Genomic DNA, 26665 nt, shown 5'->3' on the forward strand with positions numbered 1-26665 from the left:
CAAAGAATACAAAAGGCTGGGGATGTAGCTCAGTAGCCGAATCCCCCTGGGTTTCATTCCTAGTCCCAGAAAAAAAAAGAAAAGAAAAATATATCTGCCATAGCAAAACCTGAAAGCCATTACTTTAACCAAATGACCAAAACTAATACCAACAATTTGGGGATTAACCAATACCTTGTGCCTCCTGATACACTAAAAACACAGTGTCTGCGGCTGGGGCTGTAGCTCAGTGGCAGAGTGCTTGCCTTGCATGTGTGAGGCACTGGGTTTAATACTCAGCACCATATAAAAATAAACAAAATAAAAGCATGCTGTCCATCTACAACTACTAAAAAAAAAAAAAAAAAAAAAAAAAGAACACAGTGTCAACTCTGTGGAATTCCTGCCCAAAACCAAAATACATAATCTGAATCTAATCATGAGGAGACATCAGATAAACCTACAATGAAGGACATTCTTCCAAAGAACTGACCCGTGTTCTTCAAAAGCAACAAGATAAAAAAACAGAAAAGTCAAGACCATGAAAGTTAAAGGAAGACTTAAGACCCGCTAACAACACAAAGCATCTCTTTACCTAGGCCTTCCTTTTGACATAAAAGGGCATTATTAACTGTGTGGGCGCCTGTAATTGGTTCACTAAGGTGGGAGAATCACAAGTTTGAGGCCAGTCTGGGCAAATTAGGAAACCCTGTCTCAAAAAAAGAACGAAAGAAAGAAAAAGATTGGGGATGTAGCTTAGTGGTAGATGGCCCAGGTTCAATCCCCAGATTGGGGGGTGGGGTGGGAGGGTAAGAGAGAAAGAGTGAACTGTTTGGGGGTGTAGCCTAGAGGCAGAATACTTGCTTAGCATTCACAAAGCCCTGAACTCCATGCCCCCACATCTCAAAAAGAAAAAAAAAAAAAAAAGACTACATTTCTCTCCAGTTGCCATTGGTGTTTCCAAGCCAAGAATTGCTAATCCCACCCTTTTGTTTAACGGAAAGGTACACCACTGGGTGAGTGGGCATGACTTCCTTCACTCCATAGAGACAGGCATTAATCTTATTAGAATCTGTTTTCCCTAGCTCCTTGAGTCAGGGTGGTGTCCGGTTTGACCTGGCCTCCTCCTCCCCCCTCATCAAAGCTAAGCACCCCTAGTACCCAGTAAATTCTCCTTTGGAAAAGCAGGCCTTTCTTAGGGGGCCGGATGGGGCGGGGGGTGTTGTGGACAAAGGCCCTTCAGCCTAGAAATGAAATGTAATGCCCAGAAGCCGCAGGGTAGTGTGGACAGCAGGTGCTGAAAAATCCTTAGCGTAGGAGTACATAGAGCCCGATACAGATCTTTGTTGAGGCGACTGTAAGTGCTTTATAAATTCTCTCTTTCTAAATGCTCTGTATTGGCTTTCTTTTACTGCACAGGAATACTTACTAATCGCTAGGGTCACCTTCCTTGCGGGATCGAATCTGGTGGGGAATTAAGCAAGCAAATCAGTTATCGCTAAGACAACTGCCCACAGTTAGCCTTTAGGGGAAGCGCAGGCGCCTAGTGTGTGCTCATAGGTGACACTGTCATTACCCATAAATGTTCCTGGTCGGCCCCGGGGGTAGGGAGGATTGGAAATCCCTTCAGTTTTCTCAAAGGTTGGAAAGGGATAGGACTTCGGCTTATTTTCGCATTTGTGAAACGGGACGCACAGGTGTAGAGAGGACATGAGTGGGCGAGCATTTGGGGGAGAAGGTGCTTGCCCTCCTCCCTCTCCCCATTTTTCCCCATCTCAGTCCCCAAGGATCAGAAATTGGTCCGTTCGAAAATTCAAGGGAGACCAGAAAACCTCCCGAAGCGAAATGTTCCATGGCTCGAACAGCAACAGGCCGGAAAAGTGCGCGCGCGAACATTCTGCGCGCCGACGTCCTCCAGCGCCCCGCGCCCCGCTCCCCTCTACCAAGCTGCTCCTCCTTCACTCGATCCTCTCGCTCCCTCCTCCTGATACCCGCCCCCACCCGTTCCCCGATTGGTGGATCCTGGCGGCCGGTCCGCCCCGGGATTTAAAGGGCCCGCTTCGCCGCGCCGCCCTGGGAGCCGCTGCTGGTCCTGGCCTTGCGGCCTGCGGGGAAGGCTGCCCGGAGGAGGAGGCGACGGTGGCAGCAGCGGCGCGTCCCCGGCCCCCAGGACCACGGCTTCCTTTCTGCCAGGTAGGTTGCTAGTAGTGTGCGTGTGGCTCTCCTGCTCCCATCCTGATCCGGCCTCCCCGCGAGATCTGTAGCGCATGTCCTGGGACCCCCTTCGCATCACCTTTCCGACTTCCCCTCCTGCTCTGTCCCCTGCCAAAACCTACACTTCCCTGCAGTCCTTGAATGTGGGCAAGGCTTTGTTGGTGGCCTTTTGCCGGGTGGGGGTGAGATGGGGCACGCGGAGGATACAGGACACCCCCCCATCCATACAAGGAGAGATGCACACGGCCCCAAAGTGTCACAGAATCCCCCTATCTGCCCTCCACACAGAGCGACTCTACCTTGGAAACCAAGGAGTCCCCTACCCCCCTCCCGCCCCATTTGATATATGGGCCTAGAATGCACATCATTCAGTCATCGCCTCAGACCGGACGGTTCACAGCATTCAAGACACACGGGTCCTTCAATTCACCGCAGGTCACAGCTGTGTGTGTGCATTCAGAACACTCACCCCCCACACACAGTTGGTGGCTTAATCTGATGTACCTGATGTTCACATCCTCTCCCAGGCTCCCAATACCAGCTGTGGAGTCCACAGCTTCCAAAAGTGCTCAAGTCCATCCCTTGAACACGGGTGACCCCATGGACATCCTGCTCCCTCTGTGTTCCCCCTTGGCAGATTTATCCATCTGTCTTTCCATCCGTGGGGGTCTACAATGGCCACCTTCAGCCGTCAGGAATTTTTCCAGCAGCTACTGCAGGGCTGTCTCCTGCCTACAGTCCAGCAGGGCCTTGACCAAATCTGGCTGCTTCTTGCCATCTGCCTCGCCTGTCGCCTCTTTTGGAGGCTTGGTAAGTGCCTGCCACACTGTGTGCCACCACACCAGATGATATCATATCTGCCATGTTCATCCATAAGCCACACCTTACCCTGCCACATCCAGCCAGGCCAAAATAGGTCCCGACATGTCTAGCCCCATCACATTCCACCAGATCATTCCCCCTTCTACCAACCACATCCTACTCTGCCCAGCTACCCCAAGCCTCACTAGGCCAAGCCACATCCTATTATACCAAGCCATGCCCTTCAGTATTTCTGGATTCTATGATTCTGGAAAACTGAGGTTCTTGGTATCCTGAAATGTCTACATTTCAAGATTATAAAATTCTGGAATGCTGATGTTGTAGGGTTATGGAATCCCAAAATACCATGTTTACAGGGTGTGGAGGTTTTAACAAGTTGAAATCCTCACATTCTAGGCTTCCAAAATGTTGGCATTCTGGATTTCTATAATCGGGACCTGATGAGATTTCTGGATACTAGGATTCTGGAATGTTTCCAAAATCCTAGCAGACTTGTATCCAAATGATAAGGTTCCAAGTCCCTAGGTTCCTATAGGATGCAGAGATGTTTTTGGAAATCTGAGATTCACGGGTCTATTCTTTCTTTTTTTGTTTTAAATGGATGTTTTAATCCCCCTAGGTTTTTTATTATTGTTAATCTTTTGTGGTGCTGGGGTTGGAACCCAGGGCCTTGCACATGCTAAATAGGCTCTCTTATCACTGAGCTACATCTCAGCCCTCCTAGGTTTATTATCTAGACATATTTCAAAGCTACTGAAAAGTTGGAATAATACAATGAACTACTCATCTATTCTCCAACTGTTAACCTTTTGCCACATTAGCTCCCTCAACCTATCTTTATCTCTCTTCTGTCCATCCATTGATCTATCATCTTCCTGCATCACTTGGATAACTTGCTGATATCATGACACTTCACTCCCAAATCCTTCATTGTATAGCCTCCAAGAACAAGAATATCCTCTCCCAAACCACAGCCTCAACCATCGCCCCCCGACAATAATTACCCAATATAAATTGATATTTGAATTTCTTCTGGGTCCCCAAAATGTCCTTTATAGATTTCTTTTCCTTAAACCCAGACCTTGCCACCTTCTTCAGCTCCTCAATATCAGCCTCGGGTCTTCTCCAATTCCACCACATTCCAACCTCCAGGCCTTCACCCAAGCTTTGCCCTCTGCCCAGGTCCTTCTCCCCTCCCTACCAATCCACCAACCTTCCCTTTCTTGTTCTTTCTTTCCCTCCCTCTTTCTCTCCCTCTTTCTCCCTTTTTCTCTTGTTCTCTCTCCCTCTCCCCTGAAGGGTTGCCATCCTACCTGAAGCATGCAAGCACCGTGGCAGGCGGGTTCTTCAGCCTCTACCACTTCTTCCAGCTGCACATGGTTTGGGTCGTGCTGCTCAGCCTCCTGTGCTACCTCGTGTTGTTCCTCTGCCGACACTCTTCCCATCGCGGCGTCTTCCTCTCCGTCACCATCCTCATCTACCTACTCATGGGGTATGGGTGTGCATTCTCATCCTCGCCCTGTTGGCAGGAGGGCAGAAGGGTACCTAGGCATCCGATGAAGTTGTCCAAGATAGGGAGGGCACGGAATTTTGAGTAGAAAGAAAAGGGTCTGGGATAATTATTGAGGAGGCACCAAACAGGGAGGATGTGGAGTATTCCTGGAGAAACATGCCTAGGAGATGTGTCTTTTCATGAGGTGGTACAGGCCCGATTGGGTGTGGGTTTTCCCCTGGAGGAGGGAGCCTAGGGGAATTTTCCCCCCAGGAAGTTGTACAGAACAGGGGAAAGGGGAAGGCAGAACCCTCTCAGCAACTTGGTCCCCCTCACCCCCGTGGTATCAGAGGCCATGGGGGTTGTGGGGCCAAGACAAGCACCTTTTTTTCTTCAGTGAGATGCACATGGTGGACACCGTGACATGGCACAAGATGCGAGGTAGGTAGCCCTGCCCCAGCCTTCCTGTCTTCTCCATGACTCCCAACTGCCCCCCACCCCGGGTCTCTTCTCCACTTTTCTCCCTTGTCTGCTGCCCTATGATGTAGACCTCAGATTCCCTTTGTGTCTATGTCTCTTTCTACCGTGTTTTCCTGGAGTATCTGCTGGGTCATCTCATGTATGTGTCTGATGCTTTTGAGTAAGGGTGTCTGCCTGTCTTGGGCCCACTTACCCAGCAGTCTGCCTGTTTGGTCCTATGCCCACCTACCCATCCTTGTACCCATCTTCTCCTCTCACCGGGTGTGCCCTGTCCCTCCATGCTGACCTGCTCTCTTGCCCATCCACTTGACCATGGGCCCCACACATAGGGGCCCAGATGATTGTGGCTATGAAGGCAGTGTCTCTGGGCTTCGATCTGGACCGGGGCGAGGTGGGTGCAGTGCCCTCACCTGTGGAGTTCATGGGCTACCTCTACTTCGTGGGCACCATCGTCTTTGGGCCCTGGATATCCTTCCACAGCTACCTACAGGCTGTCCAAGGCCGCCCACTGGTGAGGTCCTGGGAGGATGGGTGGGCAGGGACTGTGGGGGCCATCACTGGACAGTGCTCACTGAGCCTTAATCCCCACAGAGCCGCCGATGGCTGCAGAAGGTGGCCCGGAGCCTGGCGCTGGCCCTGCTGTGCCTTGTACTTTCCACTTGTGTGGGCCCCTACCTCTTTCCCTACTTCATCCCCCTTGATGGTGACCGCCTCCTTCGAAAGTGAGCATGATCTTTGAGGCTCCTGCCCAGCAGTGAAGGGGTTGGGTAGGGGCCTGGGGTCTCCCCACCTCTGATCCTATCTCTTAATGCTTCTCTGTCTGTCTTCTGTTACTACAGCAAGAAACGCAAAGCCAGGTAAATAAGGGCAGGTGCTGAGGGTGGCGGGGGGGCTGACTAGGGATGGGGGCAGAATCTAGGACCAATTGGTTCCAGAAATTGGAATGTATCTGACTATATACCCCATGACTAGACAGAGATCGGATATCCATCTCTAACTGTCCATTTGACCAAGATTGACTCTGTGACTCAGTGTATGACTGACACTCTGACACATTACTGTGTCTGGCTGTCCATCTGTTCGGTTCTTTCTCCATTCAAAGGAAGTTACATGACAAGTTTGTGTTCATTGGTGACTAACCTGTCTGTGACTCCAGGTAGGGGGATGCATAGTTTGTTTGCCTATGGCCACTGATCCCCTGAATATGGAACTCAGAGTTTTGACTGTGCCATTGTCGATGACAGAGTGTGTAGCTGTCATTGGACAGGGTTAATCTAAGTTCATGACTCCTGCTGGCCTATGACTCTGGTATGTGCCTCTCTGTGATTGATCCGGCCTGTGTGTCTGCCTTCTCTGACTGCCTGATATTGTCTAACTGAGAGGTCATGACCAATAATGAGCCTGCACCTGCACATAGGACACACTGTCTGCCTCTGGTTTGTCCAGGACTGGATCTACTCTCTGATTATATGCCTCCCTCCCCCATTCACTGGCTGCTAATTATGTCTGATGCTGATGAATCTCCAAAAAGTCACTTGACCAGTGTCATCCAGCTGAGCAGCCAAGCATTAATCCCAGGACTTATTTCAGAGCCTATGCTTTTTCCATGCAGGATGCTGCCTGTTTTTGACCATCTGATCGTAAAACTGCCAGCGTGTATATGTGTGTGTGTACATTGAACAGTTGACGTCTCTAAGACTAAGGGGTGGTTTTTCTCGTTGTTTGTTTGTTTTGACTGTCTTGTGGTCACTGCAAAGCTGGAAGTCTGATAACGTTTGTGTCTGATGTTATGACTGTTTTAGGATACAGGGCCATGCCATATCATAGGTCATGTCATGCATCCGTTTAAGTTGCATGAAAACAGCCACCTGTCAGTATTTGTCTGTGTGTCTGCCTCTTTTGCCACTACATTTCTGTTTTGTCTGTGTACATCTCAGGCCAACTTCCGGGGTCTCTCTGACTCTCTTTTCTTTCTTCTCTGCTCCCTTCCTGACCCCTGGGGGCCTTAGGGGCACCATGGTAAGGTGAGTCCACAGAGCAAGGGAGGGGATGCTGACAGATGGTGGGGTATCCTGGCAGGGCCTGGGCATGATGCCTCTCTCCCCTGCCCCTTTCTTTGCAGGTGGCTGCGAGCCTATGAGAGTGCTGTCTCCTTCCACTTCAGCAACTATTTTGTGGGCTTTCTATCCGAGGCCACAGCCACGTTGGCAGGGGCTGGCTTCACGGAGGAAAAGGATCACCTTGAATGGTGGGGAGGGCATGGGGGCCCCTTCTCCTACAGGGTGCTGCCTAGAGGAACTGCAGGGAGGAGGGAGGGGACTCCCAGGGGAGGGTAGAACCAAGACAAATGTGTGGTATCCAGATGGACTGAGATCCCAACTGGATCTGCATGTCTCTTGTCTACAGGGACCTAACAGTGTCTAAGCCACTGAACGTGGAATTGCCCCGGTCAATGGTGGAAGTTGTCACAAGCTGGAACCTGCCCATGTCTTACTGGCTAAATAATTGTGAGTCATCAAGTCACCACTCCAGGGGAGTTGGTAACCCTAGCCCTTTCACACATTTATGTAACAAATATTTACTGAGCAATTACTGTGAGTGGGCACTGAAGATACAGCAGAGACAAAAAATTCACAAGGGACTGGGGTGTAGCTCATTGGTAGAGCACTTGCCTAGCATGCCCAGGCCCCGAGTTCAATCCCCAGCACCACAAAAAAAAAAAAAAAAAAAAGTCACAAAAATCCTTGCCCTGCTAGAACTGGCATTTAAGAGGGAAGCAGATAATAAAGAAGAGAAAAAAAAATAACACAAATGGTTTAGTTGGTGATAAGTGCTCTGGTAAAAATTCACAATAATAATGCAGGTAAAGGTAATCCAGGTGACAAGAGTAGGGGGCCGTGCTGCAAATTAAAATAAATTAGCCAGGGCAAGTCTGAATGAGGACAGGACATTAGGACATTTGAACAAAGACCTGAGGAAGGTAATAGAGCAAGGAATGTGGATATATGGGAGAAGTGTGACAGATGGAGGAAACAGCAAGTGCAAAGGCCCTGAGGCAGTTTGTTTGGTGTGTGGGGAATAGCAAGGTCACTGCAGTGGAGTGTTAGGAATGTAGCTCAGTGTTAAAGCTTCCGCTTAGCCTGTGTGAGGCCCTGAGTTTGATCCCTAGCACTGAAAAGAAATAAAAATAGGTTATTGGGGTAGGCACAGTGAATGAGGAGGCCAGTGATAGGACATGAAGTCAGAGAGGTCCTGTAGGACTTTGTGAGCCACAGAGAGGACTTTGGCTTTTTGAGGCACTCAATGGCAGGACTCTTCATAGAGGAGAGCCATGGGCAATGTGTTAGGTTCCTGCCACTGTTAGCAACCCAGGCTAACAATGGTGGTGGGCAATAGCACAGAGCACACGGAGAGGAGAAACCAGATTCTGGATATATTCTGAAGAAGGAACTGACAGGATTTGCTAAATCTCTAGAATGTGGGAGTGGGGAAAGGCAGATGGAAGGTGATTCCAAGTTATTTTACCCTGAGGACCTGGAAGGGTGGACTTGGCATTGACTGACCTTGGGAAGACCATGGGATAAGTATGTTGGAAGGGAAGATCAGGAGCTAGATTTTAGATATGTGGAGGTGGAGGCCATCTTAAGGACTTTATCCTGGGGTACCAATAGATTATGGGTATCAAGGCTTTCTAGGAAGGGCAGGGGGACTCTCCAAAGAACCTTAATCTACATCTCTCCCTGCCAGATGTTTTCAAGAATGCCCTCCGACTGGGGACCTTCTCAGCTGTGCTGGTCACCTATGCAGCCAGCGCCCTCCTGCACGTGAGCAGGGCAGAACAGGATGGTGGGGGGGATGCATCGCGTGGGTAGTAGAGCCTCCTCCTCACTTACCTCATTGCCCTTGGGTCCCCAGGGCTTCAGCTTCCACCTGGCTGCAGTACTCCTGTCTCTGGCATTTATCACTTATGTGGAGCATGGTGAGTACAGAGCCTAGTTAGCAGACAGATGGAATGTTGGTAGGAAGCTGGAGCCACTGTCCCCTGAGGCTAAACTTACCCCTTATCTTCTGCACTGTCCCAGTCCTCCGGAAGCGCCTGGCTCGGATCCTCAGTGCCTGCGTCCTGTCCAAGCGGTGTTTGCCAGACTGTTCACACCGGCATCGCTTGGTGAGGGTTCAGCCTGGGCAACCTTGTGCCCAACGCTCCCCCTCAAAAATGTCACTTATGTCTCCATCTTGTACCTGTCTCAGAGTGTCCAGCCTACTGTTCTGGTCCCGGAGCCATCCCCATAACTTCACATCTATTCACTGGCATCTGTTTCTCTAACAGGCATTTATTGAATACCTGCTGTATACGCACCTGCCATTCATTCCTCCAAGGAACATTTATTAAGCACATGCTAGTTCTAGATGCTGGAGACACAGCAGTGAACAAAGCAGGCCAAAGTGCTGGCCCTTTGGGAAAAACATGTTAATAGGGGAGACAGTAAAATAAAAATCAGTGAAATCTAATAGTTTGTCAGGGGCCACGTGTGGTGGGTCATGCCTATAATCCCAGCAATTTGGGAGGCTGAGGCAGAAGGATTACAAGTTTGAAGATGGCCTCAGCAATTTAGCGAGGCCCTAAGCAACTCAGTGAGACCCTGTCTCTAAATAAAATACGAAATAGGGCTGGGGATGTGGCTCAGTGGTGGAGTGCCCCTGAGTTTAATCCTCGGTACCCCAAAATCAATCAATTAATTAATTAAAGGATGGGGGGGTGTGGCTTAGTGGGAAAGTGCCCCTGGGTTCAATCTACAGTGCCCCCCCCCAAAAAATAGTTTGTCAGGGTATGAGTAGTGCTAAATATAAGGGAAAAGGGATGGGAAGTATTTGGGGTGTGATTTCCATTTTAAATAGGGAAGTCAGGGTAGGAGAGGTCCTCCTGGGTGTGGTGACTTTTGAGTTTTAAGTGAAGGAGGAGAGGGAGGGAAGCATCCGGGTAATGGGAACACCCCGTGTAAAAGGCTCCAACACAGGTGCAGGCCTGGAATCCTTGACAAACACTGAGAAGGTCAGGGTGTCTTGAGCAGAGTAAGGAGGATTTGGGTGGGGAAAATATGGGCTCTCTAGGTTATGGTGGTATTTGTTTTTGTTTTGTTGTTGTTTTCATTCTGTTTGCCAGAAGAAATACAGACAACTCCCATTCGTCTCCTACCTGGTACCAATGTTCATCACCATAAGCCCCCAGTTCAAAGTCCCACCATTTTTGCTCCTCTGCCTAAAGGCTCGCATCTCCCCCAACCTGGATGCTCTCATGGTTAACAGCACCCTTGTCCTTGGATACTTCTGAGCTCCCATAAGAGGCCCCCTGAACCATCTCTTTCCTATCTCGGGGTACATGGACATCTTCCTTCCTGGGACTCACAGTGCCTTGTGTGTCCCCCGGGGCTTTCCTGCACAGGTGGAGGTGGGGGACAGTGAACAGGTCCAGCTGCCAAGTGTATCCATTTGTCCCCCACAGGGCCTGGGGGTGCGAGCCTTAAACTTGCTCTTTGGGGCCCTGGCCATCTTCCACCTGGCCTACCTGGGTTCCTTGTTTGATGTTGATGTGGACGACACCACAGAGGAGCAGGTGAGGTGGGGGCCCTTGTTGGGGGGTGTGAATCAGGGATGGGATTTCCTGTTCGTGGACAGAGCAGGGAAGTAGGCATGAGCTCTGCAGGTCATGCTTCTTAGCTTCTGCAACAAGTGCAACTTGTTCCACCTTTCCTTTTGTCCCACAGATTGAGTCACACTGTCGGCTCTTTTCTTTGAGTAAAGGGTGCAAAATCTGTTTACTTATTTTCCTTATAAAATTCATTTTAGGGCTGGGGTTGTGGCTCAGTGGTAGAGCACTTGCCTAGCATACATGAGGCCCTGGGTTTGATTCTCAGCACCACACACAAATAAATAAAATAAAGGTCCATTGACAACTAAGAAAATGTTAAAATGAAAAAAAAATTTAAAATAAAATTCATTTTGTAGAGAAGTGTAAATTCCAGGTTTCACTTTTTTTTTTTTTTGTTTTTCTTGTGTTTTCATTTTGTAGTAATGGGGTATGAACCCAGGGATGCTCTACCACTAAGCTACATCCTCAGTTCTTTTTACTTTATATTTTGAGACACTGTTTCACTAAGTTGCTGAGGCTGTCCTCAAACTTGTGATCCTCCTGCCTCAGCCTCCTGGGTTGCTGGGATTATAGACAAGTACGATTATGCCAGGATTATTTAACTTTTTAAAATATTTTTTAGTTATACATGGACACAATATCTTTTAATACCTTTATTTCTTTTTCTTAATTTTTTGTTAGTTGTAGATGAATACAATATTATTTATTTTTATGTGGTGCTGAGGATCCAACCCAATGCTTCACACATGCTAGGCAAACGCTCTACCACTGAGCTACAGCCCCAGTCCCAATACCTTTATTTCTTTTTGTTTTTAATACTTTTATTTCACTTATTTATTTTTATGTGGTGCTGAGGATCGAACCCAGGGTCTCACATGTGTGAGGTGAGCACTCTACCGTTAAGCCACTACTCCAGCCCCCCTTTATTTCTTTATGTGTGATGCTGAGGATTGAACCCTGTGCCTCATACATGAAAGGCAAGCGCTGTAATGCTGAGCCACAACCCCAGCCCCAATATCTTTATTTTGTTTATTTATTTTTATGTGGTGCTGAGGTTAGAACCCAGTGCCTCATATGTGTGAGGTAAGTGCTCTGTTACTGAGCCACAACCCCAGCCAGCCCCTCATTTAACTTTTTTAAAAGTATTATATTTTACTCAGGTTGAGCGAGCAAACTCCAAATTCTGTTCCTTAAAAATTTTGTTTGCTGGGCATAGTGGTATGAACCTGTAGTGCCAGCTACTGGAGAGGCTCACTTCATCCCAGGAATTTAGAGGCTAAATTGGGCAACATAGTGAAACACTGTCTCAAAAAAGTTACATTAAAATGTTTACACTATTTTAGTTAATGTTGAGTGCAAATTCAAGATATTACTCTTTTCAAAATTGAGAACAGGGGCTTGGATTGTGGCTCAGCGGTAGCTCGCCTAGCACCTGTGAGGCCCTGGGTTCAATCCTAAGCACTACATAAAATAAATAAATAAAATAAAGATATTGTGTCCAACTACAATTAAAACACAAATATTCTTTAAAAAACTAAGAACAATTTTTAAAACAGTGTTTATTCAAATGACTCTTGCAGAATCCAGATTTTGGTTCTTATTTAAATTTTTAACAAAATAAAACTTCATTTTTTCCTCATTAAAACAATTTTTAATTTTTATTCAGGCTGAGTGTGCAAAGTCTTGGTTTGGCTTCCTTTTTATTTTTATTTATTTATTTTGGGGGGTACCAGGGATTGATCTCAGGGGCACTTAACCATTAAGCCACACCCCCAGCCCTATTTTGTATTTTTTTTTTTTTTAGAGAGAGTGTGAGAGAGAGCGGGACAGAGAGAGAGAGAGAATTTTAACATTTATTTATTTTTTCTTAGTTCCCGGTGGACACAACATCTTTGTTTGTATGTGGTGCTGAGGATCCAACCCGGGCCGCACGCCCATATTTTGTATTTTTTATTTGGTGACAGGGTCTCACTGAGTTGTTTAGCGCCTCACTTTATACTGAGGCTGGCTTTGAATTCTCAGTCCTCCTGCCTCAGCCTTCCGAGCTCCTGGGATTACAGGCGTGCACCATCACACCTGGCCTATTTTTTAAATAACTTTTTTGTTTTATTTTTATTTCAATATTTTAAGGCTGTGAAGCAGGAGTATTGCAAGTTCGAGAGCAGTTTCAGAAAATTAGCAAGGCTCTAAGCAATTTAGTGAAATCCTGTCTCAAATTTTTGAAAAAAGTCTGGAATGTAGCTCAGTGGTAAAGTGCCCCTGGGTTCAAACCCCAGAACCACCCCTACCAAAAAAAAAAAAAAAAAAAAAAAAAAAAAACCTCAATATTTTAGGGCTAGATGTATATCTCAGTAGTAGAATGATTGCTTTCTCCAGGTAAGGTCCTGAGTTTTATCTTCAGCATTGGAAAAAATAAAAGCAGTATGCAATATATTTACAAGGAAAAGTCTTTCTCCCATGCTCAATCACTTGCCCTCTTACAAGTAATTACTTTTATTTTTATAAAAATATCCTTCCAGGGGCTAGGGATTTGGCTCAGTTGGTAGAGTGCTTGCTTGGCATGCACAAGGCCTTGGGTTCAATCCCCAGTACCACACACACACACACACACACACACACACACACACACACACACATCCTTCCAAAATTCAAGCATATCAAGCAAATATAGAAATATATGTTAATTATCCCCCTCCCATTTTTACCCTATACATAACACATGAATCACACTATTCTGTAATTTTTAAAAATCCTCCACATCAGTACATAATGTCCTCATCCATTTTTTTCCATTGTGGTGATGCAACAAACTTTAACATGACCCTAATTGATGGACACTTGGTTATTTGCAGTCCTTTCCTATTGCAAATGACACTGAATCAAGTTGTACCCATTTGGAATCATACAAATGTAGACAGATCTGTTTAGGATATATTCCAGAGAGTGTCAATGGAGAAGTTATCTTTTTGTGTTCCCACCGGCAATATGTGAGTGCACCCCACCAGCAGACTGCCTCTCAGACATTTTGGATATGTTTGCCAGTTAGGAGTAAGAAAGATTATGAGGGGCTGGGGCTTTAGCTCAGTGGCAAAGCGCTTGCCTAGCATGCATGAGGCACTGAGTTCGATCCTCAGCACCACATAAAAATTAACAAATGAAATAAAGGCATTCTGTCCATCTACAACTACAAAAAAAAATAGAAAAAAAAAAGAAGAAAGATTATGAGCGCAGTGGAGCACACCTGTAATCCCCGTAGCTTGGGAGGCTGAGGCAGGAAGATTGTGAGTTCAAAGCCAGCCTCAGCAACAGTGAGGAACTAAGCAACTCAGTGAGACCCTGTCTCTAAATAAAATACAAAGAAGGGCTGGGGATATGAGTCAGTGTTTGAGTGCCCCTAATACCCCTGGTACCCCACCCCCAAAAAAGGAGTAAGATTATGAAGGAAGCTGAGCATTTTTTCATATCCTTAGGTCATTTTATTTTCCCTTATGAAAATGGCCTTCACACCTCCTTTGGTAATTTTCGTCTTTAAAAAAATTATTTTTGGGGGCCTGGGATTGTGGCTCAGTGGTAAAGCACTCACCTAGCATGTTCGAGGCCCTGGGTTCGATCCTCAGCACCACATAAAAATAAGATAAAGAGGGCTGGGGGTTGTGGCTCAGTGGTAATGTGCTCACCTAGCATGTATGAGGCACTGGGTTCGATTCTCAGCACCACATCAAAATAAAGACAATAAAGTCCATCAACAACTAAAAAAATATTTAAAAAAATAAGATAAAGATATCGTGTACAACTACAACTAAAAAATAAATATTTAAAAAATATTTCTAGCAACTTTTTATATTTAGGTAGAATACAGGTCAGAGAGTAGAATTACATTGTCTCATTTTGAAAATATTTTTGGGGTACTTCTACAGACCAAACCCAGGGCCTTATCATGCTAAACATACAGTCTACTACTGAGCTACACCCTCAGACTCTTAAAATGATTTTAAAGTAAGAAAATAAAAACTATATCTGGTCACCTTTCATGTGTATGTACTCAGGTACTTCTATCACTTGGGGATACTATGGAGTCACAGAACATCCTTGGGTAAAGGATGGGTTTTCCTGAGACCCTTTTTGTCCTTGTTGAATAGAACCATCACCTATTTCTCTCCCACAGGGCTACGGCATGGCATACACTGTCCACAAGTGGTCAGAGCTCAGCTGGGCCAGTCACTGGGTCACTTTTGGATGCTGGATCTTCTACCGTCTCATAGGCTGAGGCATATAACCCTTATAGACCCTCAAGACTCCTCCTCAGAGTGCCAGCTCTGATGGGGGGGTAAGAGAAGGCCCTACTCCTGGACCCGTCTCCATTCATGACACCACCCACACACCCCTACACACACGCACACACACACACATTTCCATGCCTGTCAATCCCCACCCCACCACAAGGCGGGAAGGGGGTGGTCCCTGTTAAGGCCTAGGGGTGGGGGATACATGGGGAAGCAGAGAGGGGGAGATGCAGGGCTTCCCTGCCTGCCTTCTCCCTTTTTATATACAGTTTGTTATTGTCAAATAAAAGTAGAAATACACAATAGGCTCTTTCTTCACTGGTCAGATGCGAATAGGAGTGTGAGGAAGGGGGGGTACAGCACAGATAAAGGTTTAGAAACTGAAAACCATGTAGAGGGAGCAGTTCATAGTTAATTTATGATTGTTAGTGATGGGTCCAAGGATGGCAGTGTCCTGGTCCTGCTTGACTTGAGTGGAGTGGGTACAGATTTTATAGCAGAACGTAGGGGAAGTCTGATAATAATTGGCCAGAAAACAGGGATCCCTGTTCTGATTGGTTGTTCTGGGACAGACGGGAAGGAACGCGTGACAGATGAAGGCTTGACGCTTATTGGCTCCTAGATCTGAAGGTTGGGGGTTCTAATTGGATGAGTCTGAATTGTGACTGGGAGCTTGGTTTGGGTGTCCAGGTTTAGCGTCATTTCATTCTGGTTGGCTTTTTAGAATTGGCTCAGTTGAGGGTCTCCATGCCAATTGGCCAGCAGGACCGAGAGGCCTGGATTCTGATTGGTTCTTCTGACTCGAAGTCAGGAGAGATGAGGATCACCTGCTGCTATTAGGACTTTGGAGTTATGAGAGCAAAAGTTCAGGGCCAGTGGAGGGCAAGGGTTTTGCAGTGTGCATGATGTGACCTGCCTGTCATAGTTTCCTTGCATTGAGGGTTGGTCTGGGAACGGATTGGTTGTCTATAAAAACAGAGAAGGCAAGAAAACGCTGTCTCTCCAGCAAACGTGGAGCTTGTCTATCTCCGCTGCGATTGCTGAGGGGTCGGGGATGTTGAAACCAAGAATCGTTGCAGATTGGTTACAGGTCGGAAATGCCCACCAACCTTTGACAGTCCCCGCCTCCACCCCACTCCTGACTTGGTCTCAGCCAACAGCGAAAATGGCACCACGCGTGAGGATGGGACCTGCAGCACACGGAGATTTCCTATTGGTTGGGAGGCACCTTTCCCGCTTCTCCATTGGCCTGCTTCTTTAGGCGGGGGAACCGTGAGGGGATGGGCCCGAACTAGGGACGTTTTCTAGCGAAAGTCAGCCTAGCGAGCTCGGGAGCCTGTGGGAAACGGCTGCTGGCTGCTGCGACCGCGCGGCTTCGGTGAGTGCTCTCGCCCGACTCTCCATTCCATCCCCTAGCTCTCCACCACCTGATGGCCCGCCCTCCGCCAGCCTCGCGGGCCTCTAATCCCTGACCCTTGCGCCTGCGCGGGACCCCTTGCTCCCCGCGGTTGTCCGGACGACGGAAGACCCGCCTTCTCGTTGGGTTGTTGGACTGGAGGGTTCTGGTTCTGATTGGTGGTCTCTGTGTTTGACTCCCCTTTTCCTCGTTAGCGTCGCCCGGGAGATCCCAGCCCTTCCTAGTCGCGTGCAGGTTGGCAGCATAATATACTCTTGCCAGCCGGCTGTAACTTTTGAATAGTGGGCTTTAAATGCTTCGCCCACGGTTTCCTTCCCTCTGGCGGGAGCGAATACCTTTCCATTCAGTAGTGTAAACATTGGCCTGGTTCCTGTGTCTTGCCACTGCCCTGTGGGTTGCAGTGCTGCATGCCTGTAATCCCAGCGACTCAGGAGGCTGATATAGGAGGATTGCAAGTTCGAGGCCAGCTTCAGCAATTTAATGAGACCCTGTCTCAAAAAAAAAAAAAAAAAGATAGAGAAAGGACTGGGTATGTGGCTCAGTGGTTAACCCACACCTGGGTTCAAACCCTGGCACTAAAAAAAAAAAAAGAAAGAAAGAAAATAGTGTTAGTTCTGATTTCTGGGGTCTGTCTTGGTGACTGAACTCACCTACCAGACTGTAACCAATGAGGGCTGGGATCAGGAGCGGTTCCTGTGTGTCCCACACCAAATTGTGACCCCTGAGGGCTGGGACCAGACCTGGTACCTGTCACCTCCTCTAGACTGTGACCAGTGAAGGCTGGGACCAGTGAGGGCCTTGTTTCTGTGTGTCCTTAACAAGATTGTGACCCCTGAGGGCTAAACCAGAGACCTGTTTCCAATTACTGCAGCTCCCAGAGGGCTTGAAGGACTTTCAGTCTTTCTGTGGCCTTATTATATTCATGTTCTTAAAGAGTATACAATTCCATTATTGTCTATCTATCTCTAAAATTAGATTATTTATAATCCAGTTTTACAGTCAGTCCATTAACTGGTCAATTCAGTCCATTTACGTTTCTTGTAGTAATAAAGTATTTGGATTTAATTTAATTATCTCACTTTGCTTTTTATTTGCCCAGGTTATTCTGTTCCTTTTTTCTCCTTCCTGTTAGTCCACACGTGACTGTCAGCCCACAGAGACATGGCCACCAACGCAGGCCCCTTGCACCCATATTGGCCTCGGCACCTGAGGCTGGACAACTATGTGCCTAATGACCTCCCCACCTGGCATATCCTGGCTGGCCTATTCTCCATCTCTGGGGTCATAGTTGTGACCACATGGCTGTTGTCAGGTCGTGCTGCAGTTGTCCCACTGGGGACTTGGCGGCGACTGTCCTTGTGCTGGTTTGCAGTGTGTGCATTCATTCATCTGGTGATTGAGGGCTGGTTCGTTCTCTACCACGAGGTCCTTCTTGGAGATCAAGTCTTCTTGTCTCAACTCTGTGAGTCCTGAATTCTTATGTTATGGGAGGGAACTTCCTGGGCAGGGATTGGCTTACAAATTCTTCAATTAATTTATTTGAAAAGTTTAAAAAATAAAGATTTTTTTTAAAGAGGGCTGGGTCTGGGGCTCAGGAGTAGCACACTTGCCTGGCATGTGTGAGGCAATGAGTTTGATTCTCAGCACCACATATAAATAAATAATAAATAAATAAACAAAGGTCTATCAACAACTTAAAAAATATAAAAAAAGACAAGGTCTCACTAAGTTGCCCAGGCTGGCCTTGAATTTGTGATCCTTTTGCCTCAGTCTCCAAGTCACTGGGTTTCCAGATATGCACCACTGTGCCCCATTGAACTTTGCTTTTTCAAATGAGGTCAATCCTAGCCAGGATTACATGCTTGTAATTGCCTATAATCCCAGGGTCTCAGGAGGCTAAGGCAGGAAGATCTCAAGTTTGAGGCCAGCCTCAGCAATTTAGCAAGGCCCTAGGCAACTTAATGAGAACCTGTCTCAAAATAAAAAAATAAAAAGGGATGGGGATATGGCTCAGTGTTTAAGCACCACTGGGTTCAATGCCTAGTACCAAAAACAAATAAATAAAATAAATTGAGGTCACTCCTTATCATAAAGAGCTTTTTCTTTTTTCTTTCCTTTATTTTTTTTGGGGGGGTACCAGGGATTGAACTCAGGGTACTCGGCCACTGAGCCACATCCCCAGCCCTATTTTGTATTTTATTTAGAAACAGGATCTCACTGAGTTGCATAACACCTCGCTTTTGCTGAGGCTGGCATTGAACTCACAATCCACCTGCCTCAGCCTCTCAAGCTGCTGGAATTATAGGCATGTGCCACTGTGCCCAGTTTATAAAAAGCTTTCAAAGCATAGATGTAATAAATTTATTTGATATGTACAATCAATACAGTGCATTTCCCTCTAATCTTCTACTCTCTCGACAATATTTCTTTCTGGTCTCATGAATAAAGCTGCTATGAACATTCTAATATGTGTCTTTGTGTTGACTAAACCTCTTTTATTTCTCTGAGTAAAGATGTAGAAGTAGAATGGCTGGGTCTTATGGTAGGTGTGCATATAACTTTATGAAAAACTACCTGGGGCTGGTTTTGTAGCTAAATGGTAGAATGCTTGCCTAGCATATTTGAAGCCCTGGGTTCCATCCCCAGCACTGAAAACAACAACTACTACTACTAAACTGTTTTCAAAAATGGTTGCACCTAGCCAGCACAATGGCACATGCTTGTAATCCCAGCAGTTTAGGAGGCTGAGGCAGGAGGATTATGAGTTCAAAGCCAGCCTCAGTAACTTAGGAAGGTCCTAAGTAACTCAGTGAGACCCTGTCTCTAAATAAAATATAGAAAATGGCTGGGGATGTGACTCAGTGTTTCAGTGCTCCTGAGTTCAATTCCTGGTACCAAGAAAAAAAAATGATTGTACCATGTTACATTCCCACCAGCAAAACAGGACAATTCTAGTTCCTCCATATCCTCACCAACATTTAGTATTGTCAGATATTTCCTAAATTTTAGTCATTCTAGTGAATGTGAATGATAACTCATGATTTTAATTTGCTTTTCCTTAATGACTAATGAAAGTTTGAGAAACTTTTATCTGAGCACTGTGGCACACACCTGTAGTCCCAGGGATTCAAGAGATTGAGGCAGGAGGATCACAAGTTCAAAGCCAGCCTCAGCAACTTAGTAAGATCCTGTCTCAAAAAATAAAAAGGGTTGGGGAAGCCGGGCACAGTAGCATATGCCTATAATCCCTGCAGCTCTGGAGGCTGAGGCCAAAGGATCTTGAATTCAAAGCCAGCCTCAGCAACATATCAAGGCCCTAGGCAACTCAGCAAGACCCTGTCTCTAAATAAAATATAAAAAAGGTCTGGAGATATGGCTCAGTGGTTAAGCACCTGTACTAAAAAAAAAAAAAAAAAGAAAAAAAAAGGCTTGGATGTAACTCAGTGGTTAAGCAGCCCTGGGTTTGATCCCCATCAAAAACAAATGGATTAAGAGAGCTAGGAATGTAGTTTAGAGGTAGAGCACCCTTAGGTTTATTCTCCATTACTATAAACAAACAAACAAACAAAAAAGTTTGAGCTCTTTTCATGTTTATTGGCCACTTGGAAATTCTCTTTTGTGAAGAACTGTTTAGGTTTCCTGCCAACTTTTACCTTGGGCGGTTCTGGGTTTGGGTTTTTTTTTTTTTTTTAATTTTTTCTCTTCTCCATGCTGGGGATGGAACCCAGGGCCTTGCACATGCTAGGTAAACATCTACTATGAGCCACAGCTCTAGCCCAAGTGATATTTTTCTTATTCTCTATTCATTCTTTCATTCACTCATCTGTTCACCTGCATATATGCTCTCTCTTGCACACTATCTATCATGAAATATTTCATTCACTCCATCATCCCTTTTTCTTTTGGCAGTGCTGGGGATTGAACCCAGGGTCTTGTTCATGCTAAGCAAGTGCTCTATCAATGAACTATACCCCCCACCCCATTCACTCCATCATCTATCTGTATCTGCCTCCTTTTATGCCACAAATGCTTTTTTTCCCCTCAGTAGTAGGGATTGAACCCAGGATGCTATTACAACTCAGAGCTACCTTTCATTTATTTTGTTTTTTAAAATTTTGAGACAGGGTCTTGCAAATTTACCCCAGAGTAGCCTTCAACTTGTGATCTTCCTGCTTCAGTTTTCCTAACAGCTAGCAATACAGGCATGCACCTGCCAAGTCTGGCCAAACACTTCTTGAGTATCAAGAAGTCACAGCAACACTGTTCTGTGTCACACACATTCTTTTTTTAAATGTTTCATTTGTTATTTTTAGATATACATGACTAGAATATATTTTGACATGTTATACATACATGGAGTATCACTTCCCCTTCTTATGGTTGTACATGATGTAGAAGACACACATTATTAAACTTTAGAATCCAAACTGCTACCCCATTTCACAGATGAAGAAACTGAGGCATGGAGAGGTTATGAAGTCTGCTAACTTACAGGGGCCCCAGTTCTCACAAAGGAAAGTTCCTTTTCTTCCTTAATTCTTCATGTGTGTTTTTCTTTTCTTCAGGGAAAGAGTATTCCAAGGGAGACAGCCGATACATCATGTAAGTGTTTCTGGGTCAATGGAGCCCTGCATAGGTTTGGGGTGGTGGTAAGTCAGCTTTAATAGGGTGCCCTGTGCACATAGCATACTAATTCCAGTGTCCCTCCATCCTTTCTCTTGCAGTAATGACAACTTCACTATCTGTATGGAAACCATCACAGCTTGCCTGTGGGGACCACTCAGCCTATGGGTGGTGATTGCCTTTCTCCGCCAGCAACCCCTCCGCTTTGTTCTACAGTTCTTGGTCTCTGTGGGTGAGGCACTGGGCACTAGAGGGATTGATGGGGGAATCCACAGACACAGGTATAGCCCCCTGGGTAGTATCTCTCTTGATTATGTCCATCCAGAGGCACATCAGCCCGAGTGACCAACTCCCTAAAGTACTAAAACAGCCATGCCCCTCTCTGATCTTGCATCTCAATTTCTCTTCTTCCTTCATCACAGAGTCTCCTATGAAAGTTATATGTAATGTCCTATGCTTTCAAGAAGCCCCTGGATCCTCTAGGACAAGGATTCTGAGTTCCCTTATCTGAGACTCAGTCTTCTTTTTTTTAATATTTATTTTTTAGTTTTAGGTGGACCCAGTACCTTTATTTTACATTTATGTGGTGCTGAGGATTGAACCCAGTGCTTCGTGCATGCTAAGCAAGCGCTCTACCACTGAGCCACAATCCTAGCCTGAAGACTCGGTCTTCTTATATTTTTTGGTACTGTGGATTTAACCCATGGGCAGTTAGCCACTGAGCTATATCCCCAGCCCTTTTTTGTAGTTTATTTAGAGACAAGATCTCACTGAGTTGCTTAGGGCCTGGCTGAGTTGAACTCCCAACCCTCCTGCCTCAGCCTCCCAAGCCATTAGGATTATGGTGTGCACCACTGTACCCAGCTAGTCTTCTTATATTCTTAAATTGTTAACTTTCTTTAGTTCTGGATGTAGGGGTTCCCTTTAGCCCTGGAATCTAAGCTGTCTTGGATTCTGAACTTCCTTCAATTCTGGACATATGAGTTCTCCTGAGTTCAGAAATTCTCAGTGCTAGCTGGATGGCACATGCCTATAATCCCAGCTTCTTAGGAGGCTGAGACAGGAGGATCACAAATTTGAGGCTAGCCTGGACAACTTAGCCAGACCCTGTCTCAAAATGATACTTTAAAAAGGCTGGTGATGTAGCTCAGTGGTAGAGTACCTCTGGGTTCAATCCCCAGAGCTGCCAAAATCTTCTAAATGCTCTGATGTATAGAATTCTCATTTTTGGATTTCTGAAATTTTTAGTTCTGTGATTTCAGAATTCTTAGCTCTCTGAGTTTAGGATCCTAAGATCTGAAACCTTGAAGGATGACTTGGGAAATGCCTTGAAAGAGAGTCTGGGTTAGCCTCCTCTTCCTCACAGGGGTTGATCCTTTCCCCTCCTGCCTCCCACAGGCCAGCTTTATGGGGATGTACTATACTTCCTGACAGAGTACCGTGATGGATTTCAGCATGGGGAATTCGGCCATCCACTCTATTTCTGGTTTTACTTCGTCTTCATGAATGCCCTGTGGCTAGTGCTACCTGCAATCTTCGTGCTGGATTCCTTGAAGCAGCTCGCTCGTGCCCAGAGAACACTGGACAGCAAAGGCACAAAAGCCAAGAGCAAGCAGAACTAACAAGCAGTGGACTGGCCTGGAACACTGACTGATGATGTGTTCCTGCCAGAAGAGTCCAATCCTGCTCCCACAGGTTGGAGGGGCCAAAGCTTATTGATTTGTGACACTCAGACTGATGAGTGGCCACAAAAAGGGTCAGATATGAGAAAGATAGGGATTGTATAGCACTACTGCCAGGAGCCATTGGGAACAAGACATAAGGCAAGGAACAAGACATAAGCCATGATGGTGGCAAGTTTTAAAATCAGAAAATAAAATATCATAGCTTGAATACTGAGAGATCTTTAATTACTAACCCTAGAAATGCCTTGTGATTAATCTCTTCTTCACTCACTCATCTGCAGACCCCCCATCATCATCTCTGACTTCACAAACTCCCAGTACTGATCTCACATGATCCCATCATTTACCCTAACGACCCCATAACTCACCACCTGGACTCCTGAATTAAGACCACCCCATCACTCACCCCATAGACCCTATCACAGACTCCATAGGCCCTTCTGTTAGTCAGCTTGAAGTGCCATACCAGAATGCCACAGTCTGCATGGCTTAAACAACAGAAATTTATTTTCTCAGTTCCGGAGCTAGTCACAGTGTCCATAGGATTTATTTCTTCTGATATCTCTTCTTGGCTTGCAGGTGGCTGATTTCTCACTGTGTCCCAACGTGGTCTTTTCTCTATGTACCCAAGCTCCTGGTGTCTGTGTGTATATGTGTGTCCAAACTTCGTCTTAGGAACTAGTCAGATTGGATTAGCCACCCTAACAGCCTCATCTAAAATAAAGGCCTTATCTCCAAATACAGTCACATTCTGAGGTACAGGAGTTCAGAGCTTCAGCATATAGATTTGGGGAGGACATGATTCAGTCTATAACATTCTGCTCTCTGTTCTCCCCCAAATTCATGTCCTTCTTGCATATAAATTATATTCATCCATATCCCAGCAGCACAAAACTCTTTGCCCATTCTGGCATTGACTTTTTTTTTTTTTTGAGGGGCGGGGGTTGCTGGGAATGGAACCCAGGGCTTTGCACATGCTAGCCAAGTGTTCTGCCTCGGAGCTACACCCCTAACCCCTGTATTCACTTTGAATCCCAACTCTTACCTAAATATCATCTAAATCAAGCATGGGTGAGAGGTACGATTCATCCTAAGGCAAAAATTCTCTAGCTGAGAACCTGTGAAACCAGATCAGTTTGCTGTTTCCAAAATGAAGTGTTGGGACAGGTATAAGAGAGATATTCCCATTCCCAAAAGAAGAAATTGGTAAGAATAATGAGATCACAGGTCCCAAGTAAATCTAAAACCTAACAGGGCAAATTCCATTACATTTTAAGGCCTAAGAGTAATCCTCTTTGGCTGGATACTCTGTCCCCTGGCCCACCAGGGTCGGGTCAACACCTTCTGGGCCAACTAGAGCAGCATTGTTGCTTTCTCTACCTCTGCACTACAACTAAAACTCGTGGCCCTGCCCTCCAGAATTGAGGAGGGCATGGCAGTACCATTAGGGTCACTCTTCCTTTTTTTGAAAGTTAAAATATATTTATAGCCAGAAAGTTCTATTGTTTTGTTCTGTAGAATCTCAGAAGGTAGACAGCCTTCCTTCATTTTATCCCATCTCTATTCCCTTTAGTCCCAAGCTACCTGAGTGTTTCCACTGGTATTGTCCCACCTTTATTCCTGACTTCTGCTGAGACAGCAGATTAGATCAGTGCAGCACACTCATGATTTCTTTATGGAGTAATTTTCCTGCCACACTCATACTGTTCTCTACAGAACACTTTTTTTGTTGTTGTTGTGGTGGTGGTGCTGGGGATTGAACCCAGGGCCTGTGCATGCAAGGCAAGCACTCTACCAATTAAGCTATATCCCCAGCCCTCCAGAACACATTTTTTAAAAAATATTTTTTAGTTGGTGATGGGCCTTTATTTTATTTATTTTATGTTGCTGAGAATTGAACCCAGTGCCTTGCACATGCTAGGCAGTGCTCTTCCACTGGGCTAAACCCTAGCCCTCCAGAACACTTTTTGATTTTGTAATATTGGACAGGCTAAGAATTTTATGAATCTTCACATTTTTGTTCTTTCCTTCCTAATACTTCCTTTTCTCCCTTTCTTTCTTTTTTTCTGTACTAGCAACTGAACCCATGGGAGTTCTACCACTGAGCTACATCCCCAGCCCTATTTTGTATTTTATTAGAGACAAGGTCTCACTGAAATGCTTAGCGCCTCACTTTTGCTGAGGCTGGCTTTGAACTCAAGATCCTCCTGCCTCAGCCTCCTGAGCCACTGGGATTACAGGGGTGTGACACCACGCCCAGCTATTTATCACAGTTCTTGAGGCTAGCACAGATACATTCTGTTTCTGTTGAGGGCCCACTTCCTCATAGATAGCACCTTCTTGCTGTATCCACATATAGTGGAATGACTGAATTCTAGATTCTTCATTTCTTTTTCTGGGGTGGGGCAGTGCTGGGGATTTAACCCAGGTGCTTTACCACTGAGCCATATCCCCAACCCTTTTTATTTTGAGGCAGGGTCTTGCTGAGTTATTTAGGGCCTCACTAAATTGCTGAGGGCGGTCTCAAATTTGCCATTCTCTTGCCTCAGCATCCCAAGTCACTGGGATTACAGTTGAGCACCACTGCCACCATACCAGGTCCTCTTTTTATTTTTTGTTTTAAAACAGGGTTATCACTAAGTTTCCTAGACTGGCCTTGAACTTGCAATCCTCCTGTAATTCATTCCTGAACTTGCAGACTCCTGCAGAGTCTCAGCCTGCAGAGCAGCTGGGATCATAGGTATGTACCACCATACGTGGCGCAATCAAGGCTTTTTCTAACATATACCTCAAAAACTGTTCCAGCCTCAGGGGTGGGGATGTGGCTCAGTGACAGAGCATTTGCCTAGCATGTATGAGGCACTGAGTTTGATCCTTAGTACCACATAACAAATAAAATAAAGACAGTCTGTCCATTTACAACTACAAAAAAAAAAATTAACTCTTCCAGCCTCTACCCATCACCCAGTTCCAAAGTTACATTTCTATATATTACATTAGCACCCCACTTCCCAGTATCAAAATATACATTAGTTTGCTAGGGTTGCCATAATAAAAATGCCACAGACCAAATGGCTTAAACAACAGAAATTTACTTATTTAATTTTATTTTTTGGTACTAGAAATTGAACCCAGGGGTACTTTACCACTGAGCTACATTCATTATGTTGCTTGTTACTTAGGGCCTTGCTAAGTTGCTAAGGCTGGCCTTAAATTTGCCATTCTCCTACCTCAGTCTCCTGAGTCACCGAGATTACATGCCTAGGTCATTTATTTTTTTAAATGAAGTTTTTACATGAATGCCAACTTTATTTGATTTATTTTATTTGTTGTGATGCTGGGGATCAAACCCAGGGCCTCACATATGCTAGGCCAACACTCTACCACTGAGCTACATCTACACCCCTAGAAATTTTATTTATTTATCTAGGTACTGGGGATTGAACTCAGGGACATTTTGTCACTGTGTTACATCCCCAGCCATTTTTATTTTTTTATTTTGAGACAGGGTATCACCATGTTGCTTAGGGCCTAAATTGCTGAGGCTGGCCTCTAACTTATGATCCTCTTGCCTCAGCCTCCCAAGTTGCTGGGATTATAGGCATGTACCATTGCACCAGAGCAACAATATATTTTAAATGGAAAAAGAAAAAAGACCACTGCCATTATGGTCTCATTTAACATTAATTACCTTCTTAAAGATTCTATCTCAAATATCTTCCACTTTAGAGGGTGGGGTTTCAACATAAGAATTTTCTTTCAGGGATACACAATTAAATTCACAAATTCATTATCACTGACCCCCCCCCAGAACTCATGGGTGCCACATCCCACACCTCACAGGGTTGCCAATGCTCACACCACATGCCCCCCCTCTCTATTCAGCCTTTTTGACTCTGATAAATCATCCCACAGACACTCTGCCTATCATCTATACCACATACCCTACAACTGACCCCACAGACCTCCATCATTCATACACTATCACTCACTCTATCACTTACCCTAGACACATCACTC

The 26665-nt window shown here is 45.7% G+C and overlaps 2 protein-coding genes across 12 annotated transcripts; both read left to right on the forward strand.

Annotated features, from left to right (window-relative positions):
- Positions 1 to 2015: 2015 nt before the first annotated feature.
- Porcn (porcupine O-acyltransferase) lies at positions 2016 to 15223 on the forward strand. 9 transcript variants are annotated; one of them, XM_040280328.2, is made up of 15 exons: positions 2016 to 2172; positions 2831 to 3003; positions 4386 to 4507; positions 4905 to 4948; positions 5317 to 5498; positions 5579 to 5709; positions 5827 to 5844; positions 6997 to 7011; positions 7110 to 7235; positions 7394 to 7494; positions 8735 to 8811; positions 8903 to 8966; positions 9070 to 9155; positions 10491 to 10601; positions 14803 to 15223. In XM_040280328.2, exons 3-15 carry the CDS (start codon positions 4392 to 4394, stop codon positions 14902 to 14904), a joined length of 1173 nt encoding a protein of 390 aa, XP_040136262.1. In that variant the 5' UTR covers positions 2016 to 2172; positions 2831 to 3003; positions 4386 to 4391; the 3' UTR covers positions 14905 to 15223. The 9 variants fall into 9 exon arrangements, with proteins under 9 accessions (XP_040136262.1, XP_040136266.1, XP_077890959.1 ...); XM_005338640.5 differs by having other exon boundaries at positions 2031 to 2172; positions 4315 to 4507; XM_078034833.1 differs by lacking the exons at positions 2831 to 3003; positions 14803 to 15223 and adding an exon at positions 10152 to 10363 and having other exon boundaries at positions 2018 to 2172.
- A 127-nt stretch (positions 15224 to 15350) lies between these two features.
- Positions 15351 to 22853, forward strand: Ebp (EBP cholestenol delta-isomerase). 3 transcript variants are annotated; one of them, XM_005338643.5, is made up of 5 exons: positions 15351 to 16298; positions 17437 to 17799; positions 20903 to 20939; positions 21062 to 21192; positions 22359 to 22853. In XM_005338643.5, the coding sequence occupies exons 2-5, from the start codon at positions 17499 to 17501 to the stop codon at positions 22580 to 22582; spliced, it is 693 nt and encodes a 230-aa protein (XP_005338700.1). In that variant the 5' UTR covers positions 15351 to 16298; positions 17437 to 17498; the 3' UTR covers positions 22583 to 22853. The 3 variants fall into 3 exon arrangements, with proteins under 3 accessions (XP_005338700.1, XP_021591186.1, XP_077890960.1); XM_021735511.3 differs by having other exon boundaries at positions 17470 to 17799; XM_078034834.1 differs by lacking the exon at positions 15351 to 16298 and adding an exon at positions 16375 to 16571.
- The last annotated feature ends 3812 nt before the right edge of the window (positions 22854 to 26665 follow it).

This window comes from Ictidomys tridecemlineatus, chromosome X (genome assembly GCF_052094955.1).
Source record: "Ictidomys tridecemlineatus isolate mIctTri1 chromosome X, mIctTri1.hap1, whole genome shotgun sequence".
Classification (NCBI taxonomy): Eukaryota; Metazoa; Chordata; class Mammalia; order Rodentia; family Sciuridae; genus Ictidomys; species Ictidomys tridecemlineatus.

What these genes read in the sequence shown, in the direction of transcription:
- Porcn (XM_005338640.5), top strand. Translation starts at nt 2,868, where the DNA reads ATGGCCACCTTCAGCCGTCAGGAATTTTTCCAGCAGCTACTGCAGGGC. An exon ending in TCGCCTCTTTTGGAGGCTTG is followed by an intron (nt 3,004 to 4,314) that starts GTAAGTGCCTGC and finishes TCTCCCCTGAAG; the next exon opens with GGTTGCCATCCTACCTGAAG. An exon ending in CTGTCCAAGGCCGCCCACTG is followed by an intron (nt 5,499 to 5,578) that starts GTGAGGTCCTGG and finishes TAATCCCCACAG; the next exon opens with AGCCGCCGATGGCTGCAGAA.
- Ebp (XM_005338643.5), top strand. Translation starts at nt 17,499, where the DNA reads ATGGCCACCAACGCAGGCCCCTTGCACCCATATTGGCCTCGGCACCTG. An exon ending in AGTCTTCTTGTCTCAACTCT is followed by an intron (nt 17,800 to 20,902) that starts GTGAGTCCTGAA and finishes TCTTTTCTTCAG; the next exon opens with GGAAAGAGTATTCCAAGGGA. An exon ending in ACAGTTCTTGGTCTCTGTGG is followed by an intron (nt 21,193 to 22,358) that starts GTGAGGCACTGG and finishes TGCCTCCCACAG; the next exon opens with GCCAGCTTTATGGGGATGTA.